This window comes from Ostrinia furnacalis, unplaced genomic scaffold (genome assembly GCF_004193835.3).
Source record: "Ostrinia furnacalis isolate ACB-3 unplaced genomic scaffold, ASM419383v2 OfSCF2515, whole genome shotgun sequence".
Classification (NCBI taxonomy): domain Eukaryota; kingdom Metazoa; phylum Arthropoda; class Insecta; order Lepidoptera; family Crambidae; genus Ostrinia; species Ostrinia furnacalis.
In genome coordinates, this window is record NW_021132754.1 from 12,476 (window position 1) to 36,690 (window position 24,215).

The following is a 24,215-nucleotide window of genomic DNA, read 5'->3' on the forward strand; positions in this document are numbered from 1 at the left end:
TTTGAGTCACGTTTTTCCTAGGTGTGTTGGATCCAGAAACCAAAAATTCGATTGCGCGGTATCTATTTGTCAAAAACTCCTGAAACATTGAATATGTTGGTAGCTGATCCGCCGAGCTATGACTATTCACGTAAAACTCCCAACTACGTTTGGTTTCTGTGTCCAATTTCTGACTCAAAATATGTACAACAATCACGTCCCAGCTCCCCACGTTGACACCAATGTTCAGTAAAGTGGACATACAATCGTTCGTGGTGTCAATCAGTTCTTTCAGTATGGGTGCGGACTCATTAACCATGGGTTTCTGATTGAAAAATCTAATCAGCGTTTGTTGGCATATGTACTTCTTATTATTGTATCGCTCCTCCAGTAATTCCCAACATCTGTCATAGTTACATTCTGCGATCGAAATGTGCTTCACAAGCTGTTCCGCTTCGCCTTTGAGATAACTTTTTAAGTAATGGAACTTTTGAACCTTTGTTAAGTCATCATTATGATGCACCAATGAAGTAAACAAATCAAAAAATGTTGGCCATTCCGAATATTTGCCAGTAAATAATGGTATTACAATTTTGGGCAAATTAAGATGACTCGGTTTCGAAACAACTTGAGAAGCACCATCTTGGGAACAGCAGGGATTCAACTGCGAAGTAAATTTCAGTAAACTGGTTTTTAACTCACATTTATACCATGTATACATTTCTTCCATTTTATCATATAAATCATCTTTCACATAAGAGGAATCAGTTAATTCATCAGACCCTGCACCACGCATTAATTCCCGGTGGCCTGATGAGAATTCAGCCCATAACTGTTCCACCAACTCTATTATATTTTCTATGTATTCCTTTGAAATTTGATTTGCTGATAATTTATTGAAATTTACTTTATTTTTCTCAAGACGTTTATAAATGTCATACTGAAAGCGCATTACGTTTTCTATTTCAGTTTTGAATTCCCTGCGTTTCGCCATTTTACGAAATTTAAAAAACAATAAGCAATAAACAAAATAAATCTAAATTTAAAAATAAAGTCTTTAAAAAGTAAATCGCTTGTCAAAATAAATTCGAAACGCACTGACACTTGACACTTGACACACACTGACAATTAAAATTTTACTTACAGTGACAACTTCACACGAATTATGCCGAATCGCTACGTAGAGATGACGAACCTCCTTCTCCCTCTGGCAGGAGGGCTGCTCTGAGGGCGTTCCTCCGTCCTCTGGTCACCAAACCTGACGCGCCGACTTGTTGCGCTGTCTGAGGTCCTCCCGACCTCTGATGTGACCGGCGTCCTCCTCCAGCTGCAGCCTCTGTAGTAGGGCTGCAGAACTCCCCTCTGTCCTCCCACGTTACTGGATCCTGACGCGCGCCGAGCCGCAAGCCAAGCGCCGTCTGAGGTCCTCTTCTGGGCCTCTGAGTTGAACGTGGGGTACTCCCGTTGCAGCCTCTGAGGGCTGCCCGAGGACCCTCCTCCGTCCTCCGATGGCACCGATCCTGACGTACGCTGGCTACGCTCAGCGCCGTCTGAAGTCCTCCTGCGGACCTCTGGGGTGCCCCACAGCAGCAGTCCACTGCTCGTGGAGGAGGAGTCCACTCCTTCGGACGCTAGTACTTCCTCACTAGCATCCGGCTCGAAGGACCATGTTTAACCCTCCCGTAGTGAGAGGGTGGAATTCCCTCACCCTGAGCACTCCTAGCCGTTATCACTCCTATCACTCACTCCTACACTGACTAGGGGTACTACTAACTAGTGAATCAAACACCGTCTTGAGGTCAACTGAATTCAACTTTATTATTTCCTCGGTTATATATAAAGGGCGGGCAAAAAATCTGGACACCGCGCGCTAATATTTTGCCTTAATCTAATAGGTGCCATCTATTGGCCAAACTGCGTGAACTACCTGTCATCTAGCGCGCGGTGACATCTATCGGTAAACTACCAAACCTTAAACCGACGTCAACACAAGGTGACAGACTTGTCATGCCGCCGATGATTGCTGAGCTAACATAAACACTCCACGAGCCCTCAGTGATGTAATGTTTAACGAGTTGTGCCTAGGGCTGCCATCAGAGCGAAGAGAAGACTGAAAATGCTAAAAATTCAGTCAAATTGCTATAAAGGAGAGATAAGGCGAGAAAAGTAGTAGAAAGAACCCTAAATATTGCACCTTTTTAGAAATACATAATTAAGATCATAGTTTGTTTGGCGTTCTGCGGCAGCGGTGATAGCATTCTGTGTGGTGATAACCCTATGGGAGAGGCTTATGTGTTTTGCACGTGTACATACTCGCGCATAAAAGTCGATCGTAAACAACTGCAAGGCAAAGTGACCAAACATAATATTGTCCCGCGTGTTTGCAGTGCGCGAGAAATCGACACTTTGTGTTATCTCCGGCTGGAATAACAAGCAAGCTCTGAAATTCACTTTCGTCATTATAAAGAGCAGTGTTTACAAACCAAGATCGCCATCAATTTGGATTGGCATCCGTCAATAAAAAATAATTGCGTACATTGTTTCTATTCTACCTAAGAAGTGCAATGAAATTGCATGAATGTATTGTTGCAGTTTTCTTGTGCAGATAGGGGTACAAATTGTGCAAATTGTTACAACAACTTTGTTGATAGGTATACTTATAACAGTGATCTTCCAAAGCACACTAGACGAATAAGAAGATTGATTGAACCCATACTTAATCGCCGCTAACATTGCATACGAGAACTATAATATTATGTTTGTCTCTGCTCTAGTTTTTCAGTAATCAATCAAACAAAAGATTTACTGCTTTTCTACATCTGCGAGAAACTGACTTAACTCGTATAAAACTGAAACTACAATTTGCTTACACCTAGCGATAAGCTGAGCAGAATGTAGTTTTATGGGCAATAACTTTAACAGGCGCGTTTACCGGCTCCGGGCACAAAAAGGCTGCCATTCCATAAGCAGCCAATGTTTACGGCAGTAAAAATGCAGTTCCCGCCCGATGTCGTCATTATGAAATGTCGACCTACCTAATAAGCGAATTACAGAATGCGTTCCTCACGTTTATGGGATGCAGTGCGATTTCAGGTGACGTCATGCACCTGCGTTTCTTAACTGGCGCTATGGGTACTTTAGTCCTCAACATGTTCGTAAGAGATAAAAAGATACAATATGTATCGTTGCATACAGTGATTTTAATCAGAATTAGAGGCCCCATGACCATAGCTTACAGATGTTAGAAACGGTTAGAGCATCTTGCTCATGGATATTTGCCAAATTAACATTAAGGTACTTGATACAAATAAGGCCTACCTAACTTTAAATGCTTATATTTCAATAAATATTAACGCCAGTCAACAAAAACAAGGTTAATTAACTTCTTCCATCCTTTAATTTTAGCAATATTACAAAAAATAACACAATTTTTAACTAAATCTATTCAAAATAAGCAAATTACGAAACCACTGATTTTGGCTTTATTAAATCACCTACACGGAATAAGGCCTATATGATTCAAATGCCTGTAGACCTTAAAATTGAGGTTGTATTAAACAAAATGCGGTCTTATAACATTAAACACGTCGATTTGTTTGCGTTATCAAAATTTTACATACCAAGTAAACAGAAATATACTGTATATCTCTAGATAAACTTAAATTCCACTTATTAAGAATAATACATAAATTATAGATAAAATTAAATATTCATAGTAACAAAGTAATGATTCCTTACTTAAATTATCAAAAAAAATATCAAAAACAAACAATATTATTTTTTTGTATAGGGCTTATTAAAACACCGTGTTCGAATAAGGCCTACACATAAAACCTTTTAAATAAATCAGTTTAGGAACATCATTTAGTCTTGATTTTTTGTAAACAAAATGAGATCTCAATTTTTGTTAGAACCAGGGCATAAAAAGGCTTCTGAATCATCTTTACGAACTCCTACACAATCTTTATGATACCACCAAAAGCAGTCCTTTATGGTAGCATATCTGCTACATTGTCTTCGAGACAGGCATGATAATATCAGCTTTAATCCTTTAGAATTATACATACGGCTTTTTTTTCTTATTTTTTATTGGTTTTGTATTTTGTTTCTTTTTTTTACAGGTTTAGTAATTTTTTTTACTCTGTTTTCTTTTTATTTTCTGTGCTGTTAGTAACATTCTTATTAAATAAATATTTAGTTACTCTTTGACTCATTTAGTTTAATGAATTTGTCCGTAATCAGGTGTTGACATAAGTATCCAATATGGCCTACCATGCTGAAATAAGGCCTGGGCCTTAGTAGATATCTCGCTCTTGTTGTCTTTAAAAATGTACAAATAATGCATCTATAGCCAGTAGTACAAATTAAGGTAATTATTAGGTAGTAAGAAATATTTAGAAACGATTACTAAGAAAAGCTTAATCTAAAACAGCGTTATTTTACCGAAAATTTAAGATGAAATCGCCAGATTTTTATAAGAGAGCACGAAATCACCCACCACCTTAGAAGAACGCGTGCCAATTGGTGCTGGGATCGTGGATCGGGACGCTCTTGCACTCTACCGGGTTGTAGGGCATATGAGTACGTGTCCTTGAAGTATTACCCCGGTTGGATTTGTTTATCTGTGTTTTCTGATGTATAGGCCTTATTAGAACGTAGGCCTTATTTGTATCAAGTACCTTATTTAAACGAAATAACTAGCTAGGAATTGCTTATCTAAGCTCTCATAAAGACCATAATGAAAATTTATGTCATACGATACAGTTTGATGTAAGAATAGGATACGAGATTCTACACCCGTGTGTGACATACTGGCTTATGTAAAAGAGATATTGGATATCTAAACGTGGTCGTTCTTTACTGTGGGAATTGTATGAAATTGAATATATTTATAGGTATAAAGAGGGAGTTAAAAAGGTCAAACCAAGGTGCCCTTTACGCAAGTGTGAATGTTCTCATTCCTGACGCCCTGAGCAGCCGCCCACATTTGAAAAGTCGACTGCCTTAAGTGGTGTGTGCGGCGAGCCCTGCTGATAGGCTATCGCCCGCCTTACAATTACACGCTATTGTCTGAAGCAGTCTTCTTCGATATTTCTGTCATAATATTCCAGCATTTTAGAGCAGAAATAGTATGTCCCTAATCTGCACACTCGTTGACGCGACGCGCTCGTACTTACTCTGGTGCCTAGTCAACCGCGAAGTAAAGTAACTTTTTACATATAATAATCATGCGACGCGAAAGTTTACAAGTAATTAGTGTCAGCTATTCCTGCCTCTCGTTCCTACCTCTGCAATTCCTGGGTGTATCTACACTTGCCCGCTACTAAAAACTCAACCAGTGAAGGCCATGTTTGTCCCGGGGGAGAGTTGTACTGTCATTGGTGCCAGAACGAAATGAATCAAAAGAACATAGGAGTTAGTTGCAAATGTTGCTCACCTGTCCCCGGATGGTGAGCTTCTTGCAGTCCTTGGAGAGCAGATCCCGCACGTCCTCGAGGTAGAGCTCGACGTAGGAGCAGGACACGAGGTGCGTGACGTCGGGCGAGGCGGTGTTCTCGATGTGCGCCCAGATGTGGCGGAAGGTGCGCGGGATGACGCCCTCGTGCTCGGCCGTGCCCTCCATGGTGTGCGTCTTGCCGGTGCCCGTCTGCCCGTACGCGAACACGCAGCCGTTGAACCCGTCCAGCACGGACGCCACCAAGGGACGGACCTGGGGCATTTCAAAATTACTATAGATTGCGCATAAAGTGTCCGAGTTGATTTTTTTCTATATGACTGTAACAGAACGTAAGTCAGAATTTATAGAGACAATCATAGACGAATTTAGGCCATACAATACCTAATTAAGTAAATAAATTCTAACGCCGCTTGCGTTTCTCCGATCTTATAATTTGACAACCTATGTCCTCGTATCTGAGGTTTAAAATGAAGATATTTTGAAATTTGTATTTGAAATAAGTACTGCCTGTCGAAGGCCGAAATCACCTCTTGATAAGACAGTTAAAATTTTGAAACTGTATGTCTTACCTAAATACAGTGTGAGTCACGTTAAAGTGTACATATGAAAATAGATGAAACTAGATCTATTTTTATCGACAAAAAAGAGGTCAAAAATTTTTTAAGATTTTTTTTTAATTTTTTATAGAATTTTTTTTCTTCCAATTACTTATTGTAAAGAAAACGTAATAACTTTTAAACCAAGCGGTATATCCTGATAAAATAAAAACAGTAATAATGCTTAATAACAGGCGATACTAAAAAAATACATAAAATACACAAAAAAGGCCAACAAATAATAAAAAATGATACTCTTTGAAAAAAATCTGCTTTTAAATTCGTGTTTTTTTGGTTATTTGATAAATTTCTCCAAAAAATGCCCCTATAACCTGTGGTTTTTATTACTTTGTATTGTTTTCTATCGTATTACCTTCGTAAAACCAAAAATCGCATGTCTCTATCCCTATCACAACATTTGCTATGATCGTTTGAACAAAGGCCTGCCACAACATTATTCTCCGCTACAGGTAGAGACAATTTTAATTTTAACTAAAATGCTTATTTTACTTCGAAATCTTTGGTTTTTATTTGAAATTTAACTTGTCTTTATCAAAATTACAAATCTAGAGCCATTTTGAGTTTCGTTGTTAACGAAGCGTTGAATGGCGCGCCCGGAGAGGCTTAGTTCAAACGATCATAGCAAATGTTGTGATAGGGATAGAGACACGCGATTTTTGGTTTTACAAAGATAATACGATAGAGAATAAACAAAGTAATAAAAACCACCTATTATAGGGGCATATTTTTGAGAAATTTATGAAATAACCAAAAAAATACGAATTTTTAAGCAGATTTTTTTCAAAAAGTATCATTTTTTATTATTTGTTGGCACATTCTGGGTATTTTATGAATTTTTTTAGTATCGCCTGTTATTTAGCATTATTACTGTTTTTATTTTATCAGGATATACCTCTTAGTTTAAAAGTTATTACGTTTTCTTTACGAGAAGTAATTGGAAGAAAAAAATTCTATAAAAAAATCTCAAAAATTTTTTGACCTCTTTTTTGTCGATAAAAATAGGTCTAGTTTCACATATTTTCATATGTACACTTTAACGTGACTCACACTGTATAAAAATGGGAGAGCGAAGAATATCGAAATCAATCTAAAGTTTCACGAATTTATTTAGACTATTAACTATGCGTAAATAATGTAATCGGAGATAATAAAGGTCATAAATATTAAGTAAAGGATGTTTTATCTTTACGATACTATTTTTGCGCATTATATCACAATGATTATTCCGATAACGTTTCATCCACAGCCAAACTTTCTAGTTTATTGACGTTATCGATTCCTGAAACTGTATTTAATCATCGGTTGTTAAGACTTGTGTTGCGTTCTGCGTTGCGATTGCTCGTAATCTAATCGAATATTTAGATTACAAGGAGAATATTAATGATTGTAAGAATAAGTAAGTACGTAATAACTTGTAAACAATGAATATTGATACATTTACAACTAAGGAAGAATTATTAAAATGATGCGTGAAACAATATAAATTACTTTCATGCTCAATAATTTCAGTCGTGAAGAACATTCAAATATTTCAATACAAACAAACGACTCTACTATTTTCAGCTTCGCTTCAAGACCAGAAATAAAGCTAGAAAAAACCGCACAACTAAAAGCTTCGGATGAGATCATTGTTCAGAGCGTTGCGGAACATCGAGTCACTCAAAATCAAAACAAAATTAACATAAGAGTAAAAGCTGAAAACGGTAGATGCCATAATACGTAAATGACGTAACACACGGGAGCCTTGACTACGTGCGCTCGTTAAGAAAAGCTGCACACCTATAAAGAATTATGCCGATGAACAAAAGGCAGTAATATAGCACAGGCAGTTGCTTTTGTTGCGAACATCTGTTGCATTCGCGAGTATTTACATCAACGTGCAAATATTTTACCAATGGTTCTGTGCCATTAAAAATATTTATAGAGGCACACGAGAAGACATGTTTGTTTATGCAGTGTGCAGTATCTGTTCCGGGTGCCTAGTGTAATCATTTACTACTTCCAGAAAGTACAAACATGTAGTGGTACAAAAAATAGTACTCTACCGTAGACTAGCTTATTTTATCTTTGTGACAAAAATAATATAATAATAAAATAAATAAAAATAAAATAATATCCTCGTTGTGGATAAAAANAAACAAAAAAAAAAAAAAAACAAAAAAAATATAATCTCTGATCTTGATATTCTAGATTGTCCATGCAATCCTACCATCGCCCAATCTACCTTTACTGTCCGATTTTTAGCAGACAATAGATATTGTTTTACGACATTATTTTGTTGACTAAGAAAATTAAGTAAAAGGGACGACTGAGACATATTATTTATTTTAAATTTCATTGCTGTGCCATCACAGAAAAGGATGATAAATTCTGTACACCAATTATGTTGAAGATGAGTACTTCTGAAAGCACCAACATTAGACTAATGTCACGAGCGAGGCTGCGGCGGCCGCCCACCGCTGGTTTTTGTCGGAATCGCAGGACCTTGGGCTGCGTCAAGGTACAGTATTGAGTCCGCGGCTGACTCATGCCGGTGATGGGACAGGTTTTACGGTCAACGAGTAAGTACCTACTTGTGGGATGCGCTTTTGTTTTACAACAATACCGTGTAATTATGTAATGCCATGTGGTATGGAGCGTATACGCCATATTATCTCGAGTTTTTTAGCAAAAAATGGCGTTATGCACATGACAATCTGACTCTGAGGTAACTAAGCTGAGGTACTTAAAATGAATAGAGTTCTTAAGAATAGACTAATCGCAATATAGTAATTATTTTCTAAATTACCTATGAAATTTCTATGAAGATTGGTTTTTACAGGCTTTTCAGCTGAAATCAACCTAATTTAAGACAAATACAAATAAAATGGTCAAAACATCATCAGTATTAGTAAGTAAGTGGCAATATTCCTCAGCCTTGTAAACATGGCGACCAGTGCGTAATAAGACGAGATGAGAACAGGTTCATGACAAGCGCACGTTGCAATTAAATATGATCCCCTTTGTTTTACAACAATGCAGAAACCAGCATAATCGTCCTTTAGCTGCAGAACACAGCTGTTTCTGTGTCAAGTGCTTGTTATCTAATAGAAAAGGTGGTTGGCAAATGGAGGTAGAGCACTTGCGATTACTAACTTGGAAATTACTTCAATCTACCTAAATATATTTAGGTAATACACTAGTATTATCCTGTACATAAATTAAATTATTAATTAGATATGTGTTTATTTATATTCTTAGGATTTATATGCTATTGCTCAACATGATTAGCATTTTGGTTCAATTTATTTCAGACTTTGCCTGAAATGCAATAAATTACGAATGACCATATTTTAAACAATCGTTTCCGCATTTTGAAAAATGTACCTATACCTAGTGCATTTTAAAAATGGCATAACCAGCGTAAAGTTTGTATTCATAGAGTTATTTATCAAGAAAATCCTTTGTGAAAAAATGTCGCTTTATCGTATGGCCGCTGAATTTCACAATGATAATGTTTATAAATAAATGAATTATACAATAGAAAGCGAAACAGCTCATTTACAAGTGACTAGCGCGTGCGCAGCACGCGCAAATAACGCGCCCGCGCCTAGGCTGCGGTGACGCTGGTTTAGGTGGCCAGCATCAAACCAAACAGCACCAAATCACAGCAATTGAAATCAATATGAAAATCGTTGTCTTTCTGTAAAAGCAATACCGTAAGCTAGGTAGAGTCAGTTTATAATTATTCAAGATTTACTACTAATACTTGTACACTATCTACGACAATTTTAAAATGACTGACAATCTGAAAATGAAAAAAAAAATTATAAAAATTTGTTTTGGACTGTACTAAATTACGAATACCTACTTTGTACGAAACTGTTGAAACCGTTCCCGGAAACGACAGTAATCTGGAAAATCATTTGGAAGCACAGTGAGATTTAATGATTTTCATTTGGTCAGGAAGATGTTTTGCGTCATGTAAACTTGTAAAGTATTGTTTCCAGGTTTGTATTTTTGGGAGGATATTCCCTCAGAACGGCTACTCGTTTTACTTATTTTTTAGGAAATGTATTTGTCACGAGCGACCCTTTTGTGATATTAAGAACAAAAATGGGCGTCAAATTTAATATAGGCGTCAAAATGATGAGACCATGATCGTCCTACATTACATGGATTGATTTAATGATTGCCTACACTAAAACAACTTGTAATGCCGGAAAGATCATAATTTTATTTATTTTTAAGCGTCAGATTGTCAGTGATAGCATACGTGACGCGTGTTGTCATATTTTTGGCAATAGCGCAGCGAGCGTACGCGCAGCGGGCGGAATGCGCGGAAACGCGGTTTTCTCTTCAAAATAATTATTGTAGCGACGCCTGAAATGCACACCGCGCCGCTGCGCTCGGCTTCATTCTACGCGACTGGTTTATCAACTTGCACTTACAATTCACTACATTGCTTTCTGGGTCAATACAAATGCCTATTTTGGATTCAATAAATTCAAGAGATTAGTTCTATAGATAGAGGAATTACAAAGCGAAACACAAGTCTTAATCCTACTACAATGTTATTAACGCTACCATGGCTTTTGTTATTTTTTCTTGGAGTTTCTTTCAGGTAATTTTATACAGGTAGAGTCTATCTTGGCAGGAAATGCAGATAATATCTATGAAACAATACAAAATACTAACAGAGTTAAATTAAACACATACCTACCAAATATTTCAGGAAAGCCAAAAATATGGTGCAACAACTTCATATTTTAAGTTAAAACAAAATTAATTAGCAATAATCAGAACAAAGGAAGTCTGGTATCAAAGAATATTATTTTAGGCATGCAGCTAAAAATTATATTATGATCCTTAGTTCCAAATAAGGAGCGGGCGAGCAGATGGCATCACCGGCAGTGGCAGCGGGGTGAGACTCACCATCTCATCGTATATGGTCTGCGTGTCGGCGGCGCAGTCGTAGGCGGCGTCGTACGTGAACAGCTTGTCCTGCCCCTTGGGGTTGTACACCTGCACGGCGCCGCGCTCCGGCCACACCTTCACCACCTGCACAGTCGCAAGAGTTACACCAGCACATCCACCCATAGATCATCGGGACTCAGTAAGCGCCGCGTGCGTAGGTGACATACTCTGCGGAAAATCGCTCAAATACCTATACCCGACTTTTGTAAAAGGTCTCCGAGCGCTGATACAGAAAATGATACAATCTCACGTATAAAGTAAAACTACCAATTAGTTTATTTATTAAAAACATCTACTTACACGAGATAAAAATACTAATGAAATTAATATATTTTGGTTGTTAAATTGCTCAAATGTAAGATTGTTTTTTTGAACAGAGCTTTATAAGCTCGATATTGATACCTGATGAATTTATTCTAAAAGTAACCCTCATATTATTACAACAAAAAGTATTATAATCGAACAGCTGTTCGAAGCGCACGTGTTTGAGATTAGCGAGGCATAATAAGTGAGAGGTTTTAAAAATAAACATCCAAGTGCAGTTAATCATACACTTTTGGTCTGTTCTTTCGATAATGCCATAGCTCTTCGTAAATGGGCAGCCCGGACGTCATCCCAATGAGGAAATGTGACCGAAACCCCAATACGTTTATGCTAATGGTTAATGATTGACATTGTGCAAAATGTTTTTATGGGCAACTTGTGTTTTTTTTAGCTGTTCTATTGCCTTTTCTCATTCGCTCGCTGACGCTTGTCCTTATTCCGAAAAGACTCTCGTGTGATGTGACACATTCACAACACGAGCCCTGGTAATCTAAGCTCACCGGGTGAATTAATTCTATCATATTAATATAAGCGCTCTCCATTTATTAATTAAAATTACATTAGTGACAATGACTTCCTGCGCGTGTTAAATGATGTGGATCATGTGGGTGATCACGAACAGGGTCGGAGCAGTACGATTTTCCTGAACGTGCGTAAAGATGGTTTAATTATAGGCATGAAGATATGAATCTACTACAAAGACGTTACTGTTCTGTGTAGGGGTCGCAATACCGAATCATTTCAGCAAAACCGGTATTTTCGGTATTGGCTCTAAACCAATACCGGTAATCCGGTATTTTCGATATTTCCGGGATTAAGCTAAAGTTAGCAAATTTTGTATAATAAAGTTATTTTGCGGAGGAATAGTAAGTAGGTACCTAACCTAAATTAATTTATCTTCTAATGGCTGATTTTTCAATTATCAAATAACTTTTAACTGATGAATAAATTTGTCATTTTGACATATTTCCCATACTGAAACTATCAATATGCCAAAATTATTCTTCAGTTAAGAGTTATCCAACGATTGAAAAATCAGCTCTAATTAAAACAAAATACTAATTGACACAAGGTTTGTTGTTTGATATGTTCAGTATCAGTTCTTTGCAATAATTTACTAATTCAACGATGTCTCTGTGATCAACTCGGTCAAAACAGGAAGCGATCACCGAATGGTGAGGCACATTGAATATCAGAGACCCAAGCTCAAAAGATGTCGACTGATGAAGTCTACGCTCCGCCCAGCGCCTATCCTATCCAAGTCAAAAACCCCGAAAGCTTTCAGCTCGAATTGCAAAATCGCTTTGAATGCCTAGGAGACTGCGGAAATGTGGACGAATACAATGACAGGTTCGTGGAAATTGCCCAAACGACTGGGTCTAAGTTCTTTAAAACCCGTAGTTCAAAAGGAACCAAAAAGATCTCTGACCTCACCAATCAACTCATGGAAGAGAGACGGAACTTGGTTCTGCAGTCCTCTGAAGATGCTGCTCAGTATCGGCGTCTTAACAGACAGATCTCCAAGTCTTTGACTCGCGACCTACGCCAATTTAATACAGACCGTATTAAAGAGGCGATTGAGCGAAACAAGGGCTCTAAAGTGTTCGCAAGAGATCTGTCTGTTGGCCAAAGTCAACTGACCAAGCTGAAGACAGAGGATGGCAGAGCCATTTCGTCGGGGCCGGAGATATTGGAAGAGGTCGAGAAGTTCTACGGACAATTATACACGAGTGTACGTACACCTGTCACAAATCTAGCCGAAGACCCAAGAGCTAGATTGACCCGACACTATACCGAAGATATCCCGGACGTCAGTCTGTACGAGATTAGAATGGCTCTCAAACAGCTGAAGAACAACAAGGCACCGGGTGATGATGGAATTACGGCTGAACTTTTGAAGGCAGGCGGAACGCCGGTACTAAGGGCTCTTAAGAAGCTGTTCAATTCCGTCATCCTCGAAGGAAAAACGCCTAAGACATGGCACAGAAGTGTGGTGATACTCTTCTTCAAAAAAGGCGACAAAACCTTGTTGAAGAATTATAGGCCCATCTCACTTCTGAGCTATGTCTACAAGCTGTTTTCAAGAGTCATTACGAATCGTCTCGCTCGCAGGCTCGACGACTTCCAGCCTCCCGAACAAGCCGGTTTCCGAAAAGGCTTTAGTACCATAGACCACATACATACGCTAAGGCAGATTATACAGAAGACCGAGGAGTATAATCAACCACTTTGCCTGGCGTTTGTGGATTATGAGAAAGCCTTCGATTCGGTCGAGACCTGGGCAGTGCTACAATCTCTCCAAAGGTGCCAAATTGACTATCGATATATCGAAGTGTTGAAAAGTTTATACAAAAACGCCACAATGAGGGTCCGCCTCCAGGATAGGGACTCGAAACCTATCCAGCTGCAGCGAGAGGTAAGACAGGGAGACGTCATATCTCCAAAACTGTTTACCGCCGCCCTGGAAGATGTCTTCAAGCTTCTGGACTGGAATGGATTTGGCATAATCATAATCCTTTATTAAAATAACTTGGGTTAAATAGTTCAAATACTTTAATTAACTCGCGCGCGCGTATTTTGAATTAAATGGCGCGTTAATTTTTCTATTTGTATTTGTTTTTTATTTATTTTACTAAAACCGAAAATACCGAATATCCCGGTTTTTGTGAAATGAATACCGGTATTAATTAGACCTAAATTTGGCCCGGTATTCCGGTATTTTCGAAATTCGGTATCCCGGTTTGCGACCCCTAGTTCTGTGATATTTCAGTTTCAGAATGCCTGGTTATCAAAATTACGGTTTTAACTGATTAATATTCCGCACTAAAGTAATTTAGATCCCAGTTTCCACCACCAATATGAATAATCTATACTAAATGTGCCTAAATACGAGTAATGAATGATTCATGATGAGAGACCTGGCGCCCCATGGCAGCTAGTGGCCACACCGGGTTAGTGCACCGTTTATCCAATCTGCCCGTTTGTTAGAGGCAAGATTCAGACTCAGACCTGCAAGGGGGCGTCAAACTTTTTATTGTCCACTGTCGTTTTTGTCGACAGCCGCTCGTACCATTTCTGTTCCGGCCGCCGCTTCTTTGACACCTAAAGAATACAATCAAATCAAATAGCTGATCTAGAAAGCATTACCTCAAAACCAAACGAGTCGTTTCATTCCGACGACGCCAGCGTGTCGTGAATCAAATTTAATCAACCGTGACATAATATATCACTTTTGTAAACACATCGCTCGATCTCGTCGCTACTTAGGTAGCCTGTGGTGTTTATATCTTGTTAATTGCTAATGACTTGTCTAACGATCGTAACTCTTGTGAGCTTTCCATTTCGAAAACCTATTTTTAACTAACATACCTACTAGTATTTTGAAATATTTGTCGATACTTTGCTCCTTGCAATAAATTCGGTGCATAGAGTCCCTACAAATTAATCTTAGCTTTCATCTCTCTCCAATACGTCGTTATCGGCTGAATTCTGAATAAATGTTTAATTCGTTGTGTACAACCGTGTAGCACAGCGTGCCCCAGATTGATAATATTATGCAAATTGCACAGTTTAACTCAAACAAATCGTTTGGATGTTTTATCGTTTCGGTAGAGCTGCGTCTCGCACGCAGCACGGAGGAGCCCCGGGCCGCAGATGCGCTGGCGCGAGTTCGTATTGAGGGCATGAGGGCGCTGAGGATTGTAGAGTGGTTGTGCCATATCGTCATCGCCTCCACTCTACAAAACACCGACTGGCGTGCGCCGGCGCAACTAGCAATGTTATCGGCACTTAACGCCGTAACTTTGGTTGTATGTACACACCCCTATACTCTAACTGGATATACTTATCTCAACATTACACGTTTCTGTGCCATTTACTCCTGTTTAGCATTTTGAGGGAGTCATGCGTGCGTATGTAGGAAAAGTTTTTTTAAACGGCTACGCGGCTGAGATAAATTTTAATTTTGTACCTGTTTACACCAGTAAACTACAATTTTCTACTAAAGTATAAAATTAAGGCTTTTAAATTAACAAGCAACTTGATAAAATGGCTGAATAACTATTAATTGTAGTTGCGTAAGTTATCTTTCAAGTGGCAATAAGCAGTTCCAAGGTCGAGTTTTTCATGGAAAATCTTCGGAAATACAACTGATTTCGGCGTTTTATTACAAAGCGTTGCTGAAACCGCTAACCGGTTAAGTTTCACCGGCACAAAAACTTAAATAGAATATGCTAGCTTTCAATGGAAACACGACAAACACTGACAAAAACATGACTGATCTAATCCATTTGTAAAGTAGTACCTACTTATACAGTACAAGTTTCGCGATATCTGCAGACTTAGGTTTCATAGGTAGGTATTTTACGCACGCCAGATGTTAAGTTACTCGAGGATAAAATGATGCATTAGTACGATTAATCTTGTGCCGTGGCCAGCGAAGGCCGTCACGTGTCCACTGAAGATCTACATAAGCCTAATATGGATCAGCCGCGAATGGCGATTACCGTCAGCTGCTAGGTCGCGGTGCGCGTACGCTGATTTATTTCGAGAATGTGAACTACGCTGACCAAATGTTGGCGACCAACGCGTGGTTAATCATCGCAAATGTGTGCGATGATGGCCTTATTTGTAATAGTTTCTATGTCTAGAGATTACAAAAAGATACCTACTCTTTCAACTTTTAGTTTTTTTTTTTAAATACAACTTGGTGGATCTCTCTGGTCTTTTTCTGTTACAAGTCTCCTGAAGTATGGTATACCTACTTCGTTTTTGGATTGGCTTTGATCTCCTGCAAATTGATTGATGGCCTTACCTAGTTGGTTGGGGGTGTTGATCTCAGACAAAGCGGACGATGCCAAGTAGATAAGTAGCATATCCACGTACTTTCTTGGACATTGGGCAAAAAAGTTCGCAACGTATCCAACGCCAAATCCGACGCAAAACTTTATTATTTTTGATACACGATTATTACCTAATAGATTTCTATTCATTTCCTTCTATTTATTAAGTTTTTATTTTTATCCTGTTTGTACACAATTTAAGTAATAAAGAGAAGTTGTTTGAGTGAAGTTCAAAAACTGATTAGGTATACCAAAATCTGCCTTGTGTGTGTGGTGCACCAATATTATTACATATTTATTTATTAGGTATACCAACAAAGTCACATGCAGTACTTACATTTTAATGGTTAATAAAAATCAAGTTACCATAACATAATGTATTATGTTATGGTAACTTGATTTTTATACAAGGCATGATTTATACATAATTTTGATTTATCATCATGCCTACTCATATTTTCAAACATGCCTATTGAGTAGTTCTGTTTTGTTTTTAAATTAACAATAGTGATGATGCATCAAATAATGACTGTCTAGTCTAGAACTGGTGAACTATTAGAAATTCATTTATCGATAAATGCATTTAGCTTAAAGCTAAATAGAGCTAATTATTATAAAAATAACAAGCATATTTCAATGCATTTATCCAAAACTTCACTGGGCCAAAGTTTGATAGCTAAAATAATTTATTTTACTATTATATGAAGGATTCCAATATTGCAATTTAGGTATTAAAAAATTACTGAATTAAGAATACCTATTGTAATTTGGAAATAAATAAATAAAGTGTTAACCTATTTTGAGACAGTAAATAATACTTTCTATATCCATTTATCTACAATATTACATACCTAAAAATTATTTATCTTGCTGTTAGTAACACTGAAACTACAGCATACTCTAGTAAGAACTGAGGCCCCATGTGGTGTCAAAATTTCATTGTCAAAACATTACATCATGACCTGGGATGTGCTCACACGCACTCACTGTGTCAATCATATGCAAACTATTTACAACAGCCTCTTTACATACACATGTTGGATTTATTTGGTATCTTTCAGCAGTAGTACTGTAGCAGATTCACATACTAAATAAAAAATAATAATAATTAAATCAATTTTTTTGAGGAGGGTAGGTGGATACTTTTAGGCAAACTATCACTCAGTAGCTGATTAAAATGAGTTATTAGCATAAACACTACTGAACAATAAGTAATGAAGGTGTTTGACATTCTTAGACACCCATAATTTAAATGGATCTATTGAGCAATGCGAAATTGTATCGCGAATTCACGCATTAGCTTAGGCGTTCAGGATTGAGATTCGAGACCCACGCGCGTGAATCAGCAGGCCCATGCCCTGGCTAAATTTGATTTACAAATCACTGCAGAAAATGCTTTCGACGTGAAAGTCATATCAACAATTGAAATTAACCATGATCTAATGACTTTTGTCGCTGCTTATTATTTTCATAAAATTTTGTTTTTATCGGGTACACCAATTCCTAAAACACTTGATTGACAACATTTCCAGATAAATTTTTCATTAAACAACGGATGGGACTCTACGCACCAAGTCTGCGCAGCCCTAACACCCGACACAAACAATAATGCGATGGCGATCATACCTCCTCGTAACCCTCATTTTTCTCCTTTTCTGAAAGTGGCCGGCATCGCACCACCACCTTCACGCATTCGTTGAGGGCCGTCCGAGGCCGGGCAGACTTCTCCATCTTCGTCTCCTCTCGCATTCAGCGTAAAAACACTCCAAACTCAAAGTCACCGATATCGATCCATTCGGGGTGTATTCGACGGCATCACCTGTTCTTATCAATCTTCCACAAGAGCGCACACACAAAACTACGACACCACTTGCACTAGATAAAATAATTAACACTACATTAATTATTATCGCACGATAAAATATTTTGAAACGTAACAAATAAATAAATGTATCGTAATTTTTTTCAAGACAAAAACAGCGACCACCACCAACAAACGTCTTTTTCAACTGAATTTGAAAAATGACGCAAGTCACAGTTTGACAAAATGAAAATGACAGTTTGGTTTTTTAAATTTCCTTTCAATAGTTGTACGCCAAGATAAAATATGATATACACCTGTATATGAATGTAAATTTATATTATAAATAAACATAGAAGATAAACTAGGTCACGACACGACGCAGCAAGAGTTTAGGCGAACAATACAAATAAACTGTTTATGCTCTGGCTCATTCTGACTGACAAGGCGTCGTGCTTTCTGTCCCACTTGCGTTGCTCACATCTCACATAGAATTTATGGTGTATGTATTGTGTTTTATATTTATTATTTTTATAATAAGTTCGTCTCGACTTTTGCTGCGCGACCTATACAATGCAGTCGTCTAAAACATTTTGAAAAAAGCTGAATCTACACAATATCTTGGAATAAAAAAAACTTTAAACTAGTGATGGTCAACTCGAGTAAGTAACTCGAGTTAACTCGAGTTGGGCGTAACTCGAACCCACTCGAGTTAAATTCTCTCTGACTCGAGTTCGTATCGTAAACCGAATGGAACCGACATGGACCGAAGATTAACGATCATTTGAGTAATGAGACTATGTTCATTTGAAGTTAACTTTAAACTGCCGGTTATTGTTGTAGATTTTCGTGTTTTATGTTCTGTTTTTGAAAAATGCCAAGTGATAATAAATATAAATATTTTTTAAAATTAAAATTCAAGCCAAAAATCCATGAATAAATTATATTATATTTCAAACAATAATTTTCTTTATTACTTTACTTAGTATGATTCTCCCAATACATTATAAATGATATTTTTTTAAATATTAATGCGAATCTGAGCGAATAAACTGGTAAAAATAAGTAAAAAACTCACTTGTCCATCCTGTTAACTCGAGTTACGTAACTCGAGTTCAACCCGAGTTACGTAGATTTTAACTCGGGTTAAATCGAGTTTTGTTTTTCCCGAGTTGGCCCATCACTACTTTAAACGTCAATCTAAGCTTCTTCTCTCTCACTCACACACACCTCCTCCTCCCTCTCTCACAGCTGATTGATTTGTTTTGGTTTGAGACTGGGCTGTTGTTTCTCGTTTTAGTTCTATAATAAATAAATAATAATGTCTACAAATCTTACGATTAATTTAAAAAGAGCCAGTAAAGTGTACTATGAAGGCGTAAGTACTTTTTTTATATGTGAAATAGATTGGTCTTAGAAATACTAACACAATCAAGTTTCATTAATTAATTTTAGCTTTACCTTTTTGAGGTGGGAGGTTGAAACCAACGCCATAATTTGCGTATATGCTTTCACAATAATACTTTAAAAATTCAGGGTTCTTAAACACCGGGAACTATACCATAAGGTAACAAAGTTGAATGAATGTTTGTGGCTGCAGGAGAGCATTGCGGGCGTGGTGGTGGTGGACAGCAGCGGCGACGTGCGGCACGAGGGGCTGGCGCTGCTGGCGGAGGGCTCCGTCGGCCTGCAGCTCAGCACCAAGAGCGTCGGCATCTTCGAGGCCTTCTCCAACAGCATTAAGGTACCATCATCACTATTCACTGTATCAAAAAGATAAAATTACTAGCTTGAAATTTCCTCTTAGTGACGCTGGCACAAGTACCAAATCACACACACCCCGCACGCACTATAACACAGTTGGTGCGTGGATCTAATTATGGATTTCCACAAAGTAATGCCTGATACTATTAACTATTGACTGTGAAAAGTGACTCAAAATCATAATAATCACTGCCCAGTGCTATAACAAAGTAACAGAGCACTCACTGAAAACTGCCTTCTATTTAAATTCTTGCTACATGTGAATTCCACTACTAACATTTATTTTTATTTGGTTTCAGCCAATCAACCTCATCAACACTAGCATAGAGCTTGCACCACCGGGCAAGATTCCTGTTGGAGTTACAGAAATCCCATTTGAAATGCCACTAAGAGCTAGACAGGTAATTTTTTTAAACATTATTCATTTTAACATCTTTTTTTTTAATGAATTTACCAGGGAAATCTATGTCCATAATTAATTATAATGGTTTGGTATTATATTTAACACCATATACATTTTATCCAGGCCGTATCCCCTGGCTACCCTGGGCTACTGGAGACGTACCACGGTGTGTTTGTGAACATCATGTACACACTGAAATGCAGCATGAAGCGGTCTTTCCTGAACAAACCCTTGGTTGCCAGCTGTCAGTTCTTTGTGCAGTATAGACCGGTAAGAAAGTTGTTTCACATCTAGTCAATCATTGTTATGTATGAATAGTATTGTGGTGATTGAGTTTGTTCCGGCGTTTCTTCTCAGCACTTGCCATTTATGTTTGTCTCGAAGCGCTGGTAGGGCCCAAAAGATAAGGAGACATGCAAGTGCCCCATAAGGGCTACCTTTTCTTTTTATTGTTTGCTATATTTGACGTTCATAAGTGCCACTTGTGGTCTAAACTGAATAAATATTTTTAATTTTGATTTTATGTCAATATGCCTTCACATACTTCAAAGTGCAATGTGGTCGCATATTTTTCGTCAGTGCGAACTCTGATCAGCGACCAATTCAATCCGTAATCTTCTTTCGCATGTGCCCAGCAAGAGGCGGCGCCGCAGAAGCCGGTGCGGTGCGAGATCACGCCGGCCACGGTCCGCGCGGCGGGGGCGGCGGGGGCGGGGAGCGCGCGCGTGGCGCTGCCGCAGTTCCAAATCTACGCCGAGATCGACTCCACCGTCTGCGCGCTCGACAAGCCGCTCACCGGCAAGGTAGACGACCCCTTAGAATAAGCGGGAGTGGGATTGGTATTTTCAGAAATACTTGTGCCTTTACAGACAGCACTTTCTGTGGCCGAAACAAATCCTTCGGTTGGACTGCCTAGCTCTTGTCACGCTCAACTTGAATGAACCTGTCGTTTTTGGATTAATGTTTTCGTAACTGTAATTTTTTTTTATCCACAACGAGGAAGCGCTTGGCCTGTATCTCACCTGACAGTAAGTGACGATCAGACCGAAGGTGGAAGCGAGCTTCACCCGGAATCGTCAACCACGGATGAACTGGCTATCTTACCAACTGCCGGAACACAACAATGCTGTTAACATTGTTGTTATGGCGACAGACTTAGGTAAGATGGTGGTAGCTAGCCAAGCGGACTCAGAACAAGCCCTACCACCAACCAAACCGAACAGAAAAATCTGCCCCCACTGGGAATCGAACCCGGGACTTCTGCGTCTGAAGTGGTCTTACCACTAGACCACAGAGGCGGTTAAATGTTGTAATGTTGTATTGTGTGGTGTCGCAGATCCGCGTGGACGAGTGCGAGGCGGCCATCAAGTCGGTGGAGCTGCAGCTGGTGCGCGTGGAGACCTGCGGCTGCGCCGAGGGATACTCCCGCGACGGTGAGCATTACATGCTTTACCACCCACTACTGCTACTTCTTAATGCTGGCATTGCTGGCCCAAGTGTACAATCCGGTCGAACTAACTACTTTACCTACTATCCCAGTCTTTCCCAAAGTGGGCGATAACGCCCCCTCGTGGGCGCTGCAGGCTTAAAGGGGGGCGGTAAGAGACCCAGAAAAAAAATCGGGACGTTATGTAGAGGCTTGGGAGGCGTCATCTACTAGGACTCTTATGCCCGTTTTCACCATCAATCCCTAATTTTTAAGTGACCCTTATGGTAACACGTAACAGAAATTTTGTTTTCATAGGGGTCACTTAAAAATTAGGGACTGATGGTGAAAACGGGCATTAGACACCGACTGAGCTCGACTCTTGACTACAAAAATGGGGGGCGCTAAAAAATAATTTATTCTCAAAGTGGGCAGTAGACTAAGTTTGGGAATCGTTACCTTCCTGTCTGTACTAGAACCTGTGACGTCACGGCTGCTAGGACGCCTCGACCCAGTAGTAGGGCGAAAATGAAGGGTGCCTTCCCTTTATTACACAAACATAACTTTTTGACACATCTAGCACTTTCTGTTGACACACACACAAGCCACATACACCTAACACACACACCTAGCACACACACCTAAAAATTTATGTAATCGTTGAAGTTTTGTATAAGTTTATATAATTTTAAAATAAAAATGCCAACGTTTATGGCGTCCAATGTGACGCTCTTTTAAAAAGTGGCCTCCGCAGAATAACAGCGTCCTGTTCTGGGGTCTACCTCAGAGCAGGACACAATGCTGAGCGGATGCCATTTTGGTCCACAAATGTGCAAGTATTGTAAGCTGTATACTGTAATAATTTAATATGTTGGGCCAAATTAAATATTTTCTTTCTTTCTTTCTTTGAATTTGATCCCGCTTGCCCGCAGCGACGGAGATCCAGAACATCCAGGTGGGCGCGGGCGACGTGAAGCGCGCGCGGGACATTCCACTCTACATGGTGCTGCCGCGCCTCTTCACCTGCCCCACCACCACCACACACAACTTCAAGATCGGTACGCGCACTATTTGTACACTCTATCCCCTTAAAGGTGGTTGGCAGTCCACAACTGTACGTTTCTCTGGAAACTTCCTACCCCGCACAACCAAACTGGAATGAACTGTCGTTGCGGTATTTCTGAATCGATACCGACCTACTGTCTTTCAAGAAGAGAGCGTACTTATATCCTAAAAGCTGGCAATGCACCTGTAACGCCTCCAGGCCTGCGGGAGTCTATGGACGGCGGTAATCATTTACCATCAAATGATCTGTGCGTTTTGCGTTTGCCGTTGCTTCTCTGTCCCATAAAAAAAAAAATCAATACACTTCATAAGGTACCTTATTTGAAGAAATGATTTCAATACGTTTCCAGAGTTCGAGCTGAACATAGCGGTGATCTTCGAGGACGACTACCTGGTGACGGAGAACTTCCCCATCCTGCTGCTGCGAAGCAGGTAGCCCTGCGGAGCGCGCTGTGATAGTTAACTTATTTAAGGCATTACCTGTATATTGTGTATTTAAGATTTTTATAATATATAAATAAATTATAAAGAATATACTAAATAGATTATAACTTTCATTTTGTTTTTGGTGTTAGTCGCGCAGAAACGCATGATAAGAGTAAAATTAAATACAATACGTAACAATTATATATTTTATTGCCTTAATTTTATAAGAAAATGCTTATTTACACGTCATTTACATTAGATAGAGTTCTGTGATGTTCGCTCCTGATCTTTAGAAACAAAAAACAACTTTATAAAATTATTCTGCAATATTAATTTGCGCAAATGTAAATAACATAAAACATTAACTAGTTCATAAAAAGGATATTTTTATTTATGAATACCCTACACAAAGTTAAGGAGTGCTATTGAATAATATCCTCCATAAAAGTATTTAATAATACCCTAAGAATCATCTATGAAAATGAATATACAACAGTAATAAATATTACACAAATAGGTACTTGTTAAGACTCGAAATGGCATACGTATTGTAAAAATATATCTATTATCTCTAATATATCTATATACAGTGTGTCCGGGCTTGTAGTGATCAAACTTTAAAGACGTAATCTATGGACAATTTTATCGATGAAAATACTTCAAATTTGGGGCCTGACCCATTTCTCGAAAAATTACATCGATTTAAGTTTATAATTTTTAGTTAACACCTCTTCTTTAAAAAACAAGTGAAAGCGTGGGTAGCTTAACATTAATAGGCAAATATTTTTTATCATGCGACAGCCAATAAAATTATCTATTAGTAGAAGAAGAAAACAGACACAAGTTTCATACATTTTATGGGAGTAAGAATGGATTTAATTAGAAAAATACATTACTTTTTTCACTTCTTTTTCATTTATTTTCCAACACAAGAAAAACCATGTCGTTAAGGTATGTTTTATTTGCATTGTATTATTAGTATTTGAGCTATTCTACAAAACGAATGTAAATTTATTAGTCTACGTCTATTAGTTTCGACGTAATTGTTGAACAAAGATTCCCCTTCCCAGCGGTTTCCATAGCGCACGCGACATGCGAAAATGCACTGCCTGAAAGAATCACACGACCTATTCCGATTACTATGGAAACCGCTGG

The 24,215-nt window shown here is 38.6% G+C and overlaps 2 protein-coding genes across 2 annotated transcripts; one reads left to right on the top strand and one right to left on the bottom strand.

Annotated features, from left to right (window-relative positions):
- Positions 1-1,155: 1,155 nt before the first annotated feature.
- LOC114355800 (kinesin-like protein klp-20) lies at positions 1,156-18,177 on the bottom strand. Its single transcript, XM_028308822.1, has 5 exons — positions 17,802-18,177; positions 14,344-14,436; positions 10,969-11,094; positions 5,417-5,689; positions 1,156-1,635 (listed from the first exon to the last, which is right to left on the bottom strand). Exons 1-5 carry the CDS (start codon positions 17,922-17,924, stop codon positions 1,156-1,158), a joined length of 1,095 nt encoding a protein of 364 aa, XP_028164623.1. The 5' UTR covers positions 17,925-18,177.
- Positions 18,178-19,211: 1,034 nt separating this feature from the next.
- On the top strand, positions 19,212-23,106 carry LOC114355808 (Down syndrome critical region protein 3 homolog). Its single transcript, XM_028308828.1, has 8 exons — positions 19,212-19,354; positions 19,577-19,720; positions 20,040-20,141; positions 20,267-20,413; positions 20,779-20,946; positions 21,480-21,576; positions 22,502-22,627; positions 22,985-23,106. Exons 1-8 carry the CDS (start codon positions 19,298-19,300, stop codon positions 23,068-23,070), a joined length of 927 nt encoding a protein of 308 aa, XP_028164629.1. The 5' UTR covers positions 19,212-19,297; the 3' UTR covers positions 23,071-23,106.
- Positions 23,107-24,215: the final 1,109 nt, after the last annotated feature.

Bases quoted from the DNA above. Each gene is read 5' to 3' on its own strand.
- LOC114355800 (XM_028308822.1), bottom strand. From the start codon at position 17,924: ATGCGAGAGGAGACGAAGATGGAGAAGTCTGCCCGGCCTCGGACGGCC. The intron at 5,690-10,968 runs GTGAGTCTCACC...GAAATGCCCCAG, and splicing joins AGACCATATACGATGAGATG to GTCCGTCCCTTGGTGGCGTC. The intron at 1,636-5,416 runs GTGAGCAACATT...TGGTCCTTCGAG, and splicing joins AGCTCACCATCCGGGGACAG to CCGGATGCTAGTGAGGAAGT.
- LOC114355808 (XM_028308828.1), top strand. From the start codon at position 19,298: ATGTCTACAAATCTTACGATTAATTTAAAAAGAGCCAGTAAAGTGTAC. The intron at 19,721-20,039 runs GTACCATCATCA...ATTTGGTTTCAG, and splicing joins CCTTCTCCAACAGCATTAAG to CCAATCAACCTCATCAACAC. The intron at 20,142-20,266 runs GTAATTTTTTTA...CATTTTATCCAG, and splicing joins TGCCACTAAGAGCTAGACAG to GCCGTATCCCCTGGCTACCC.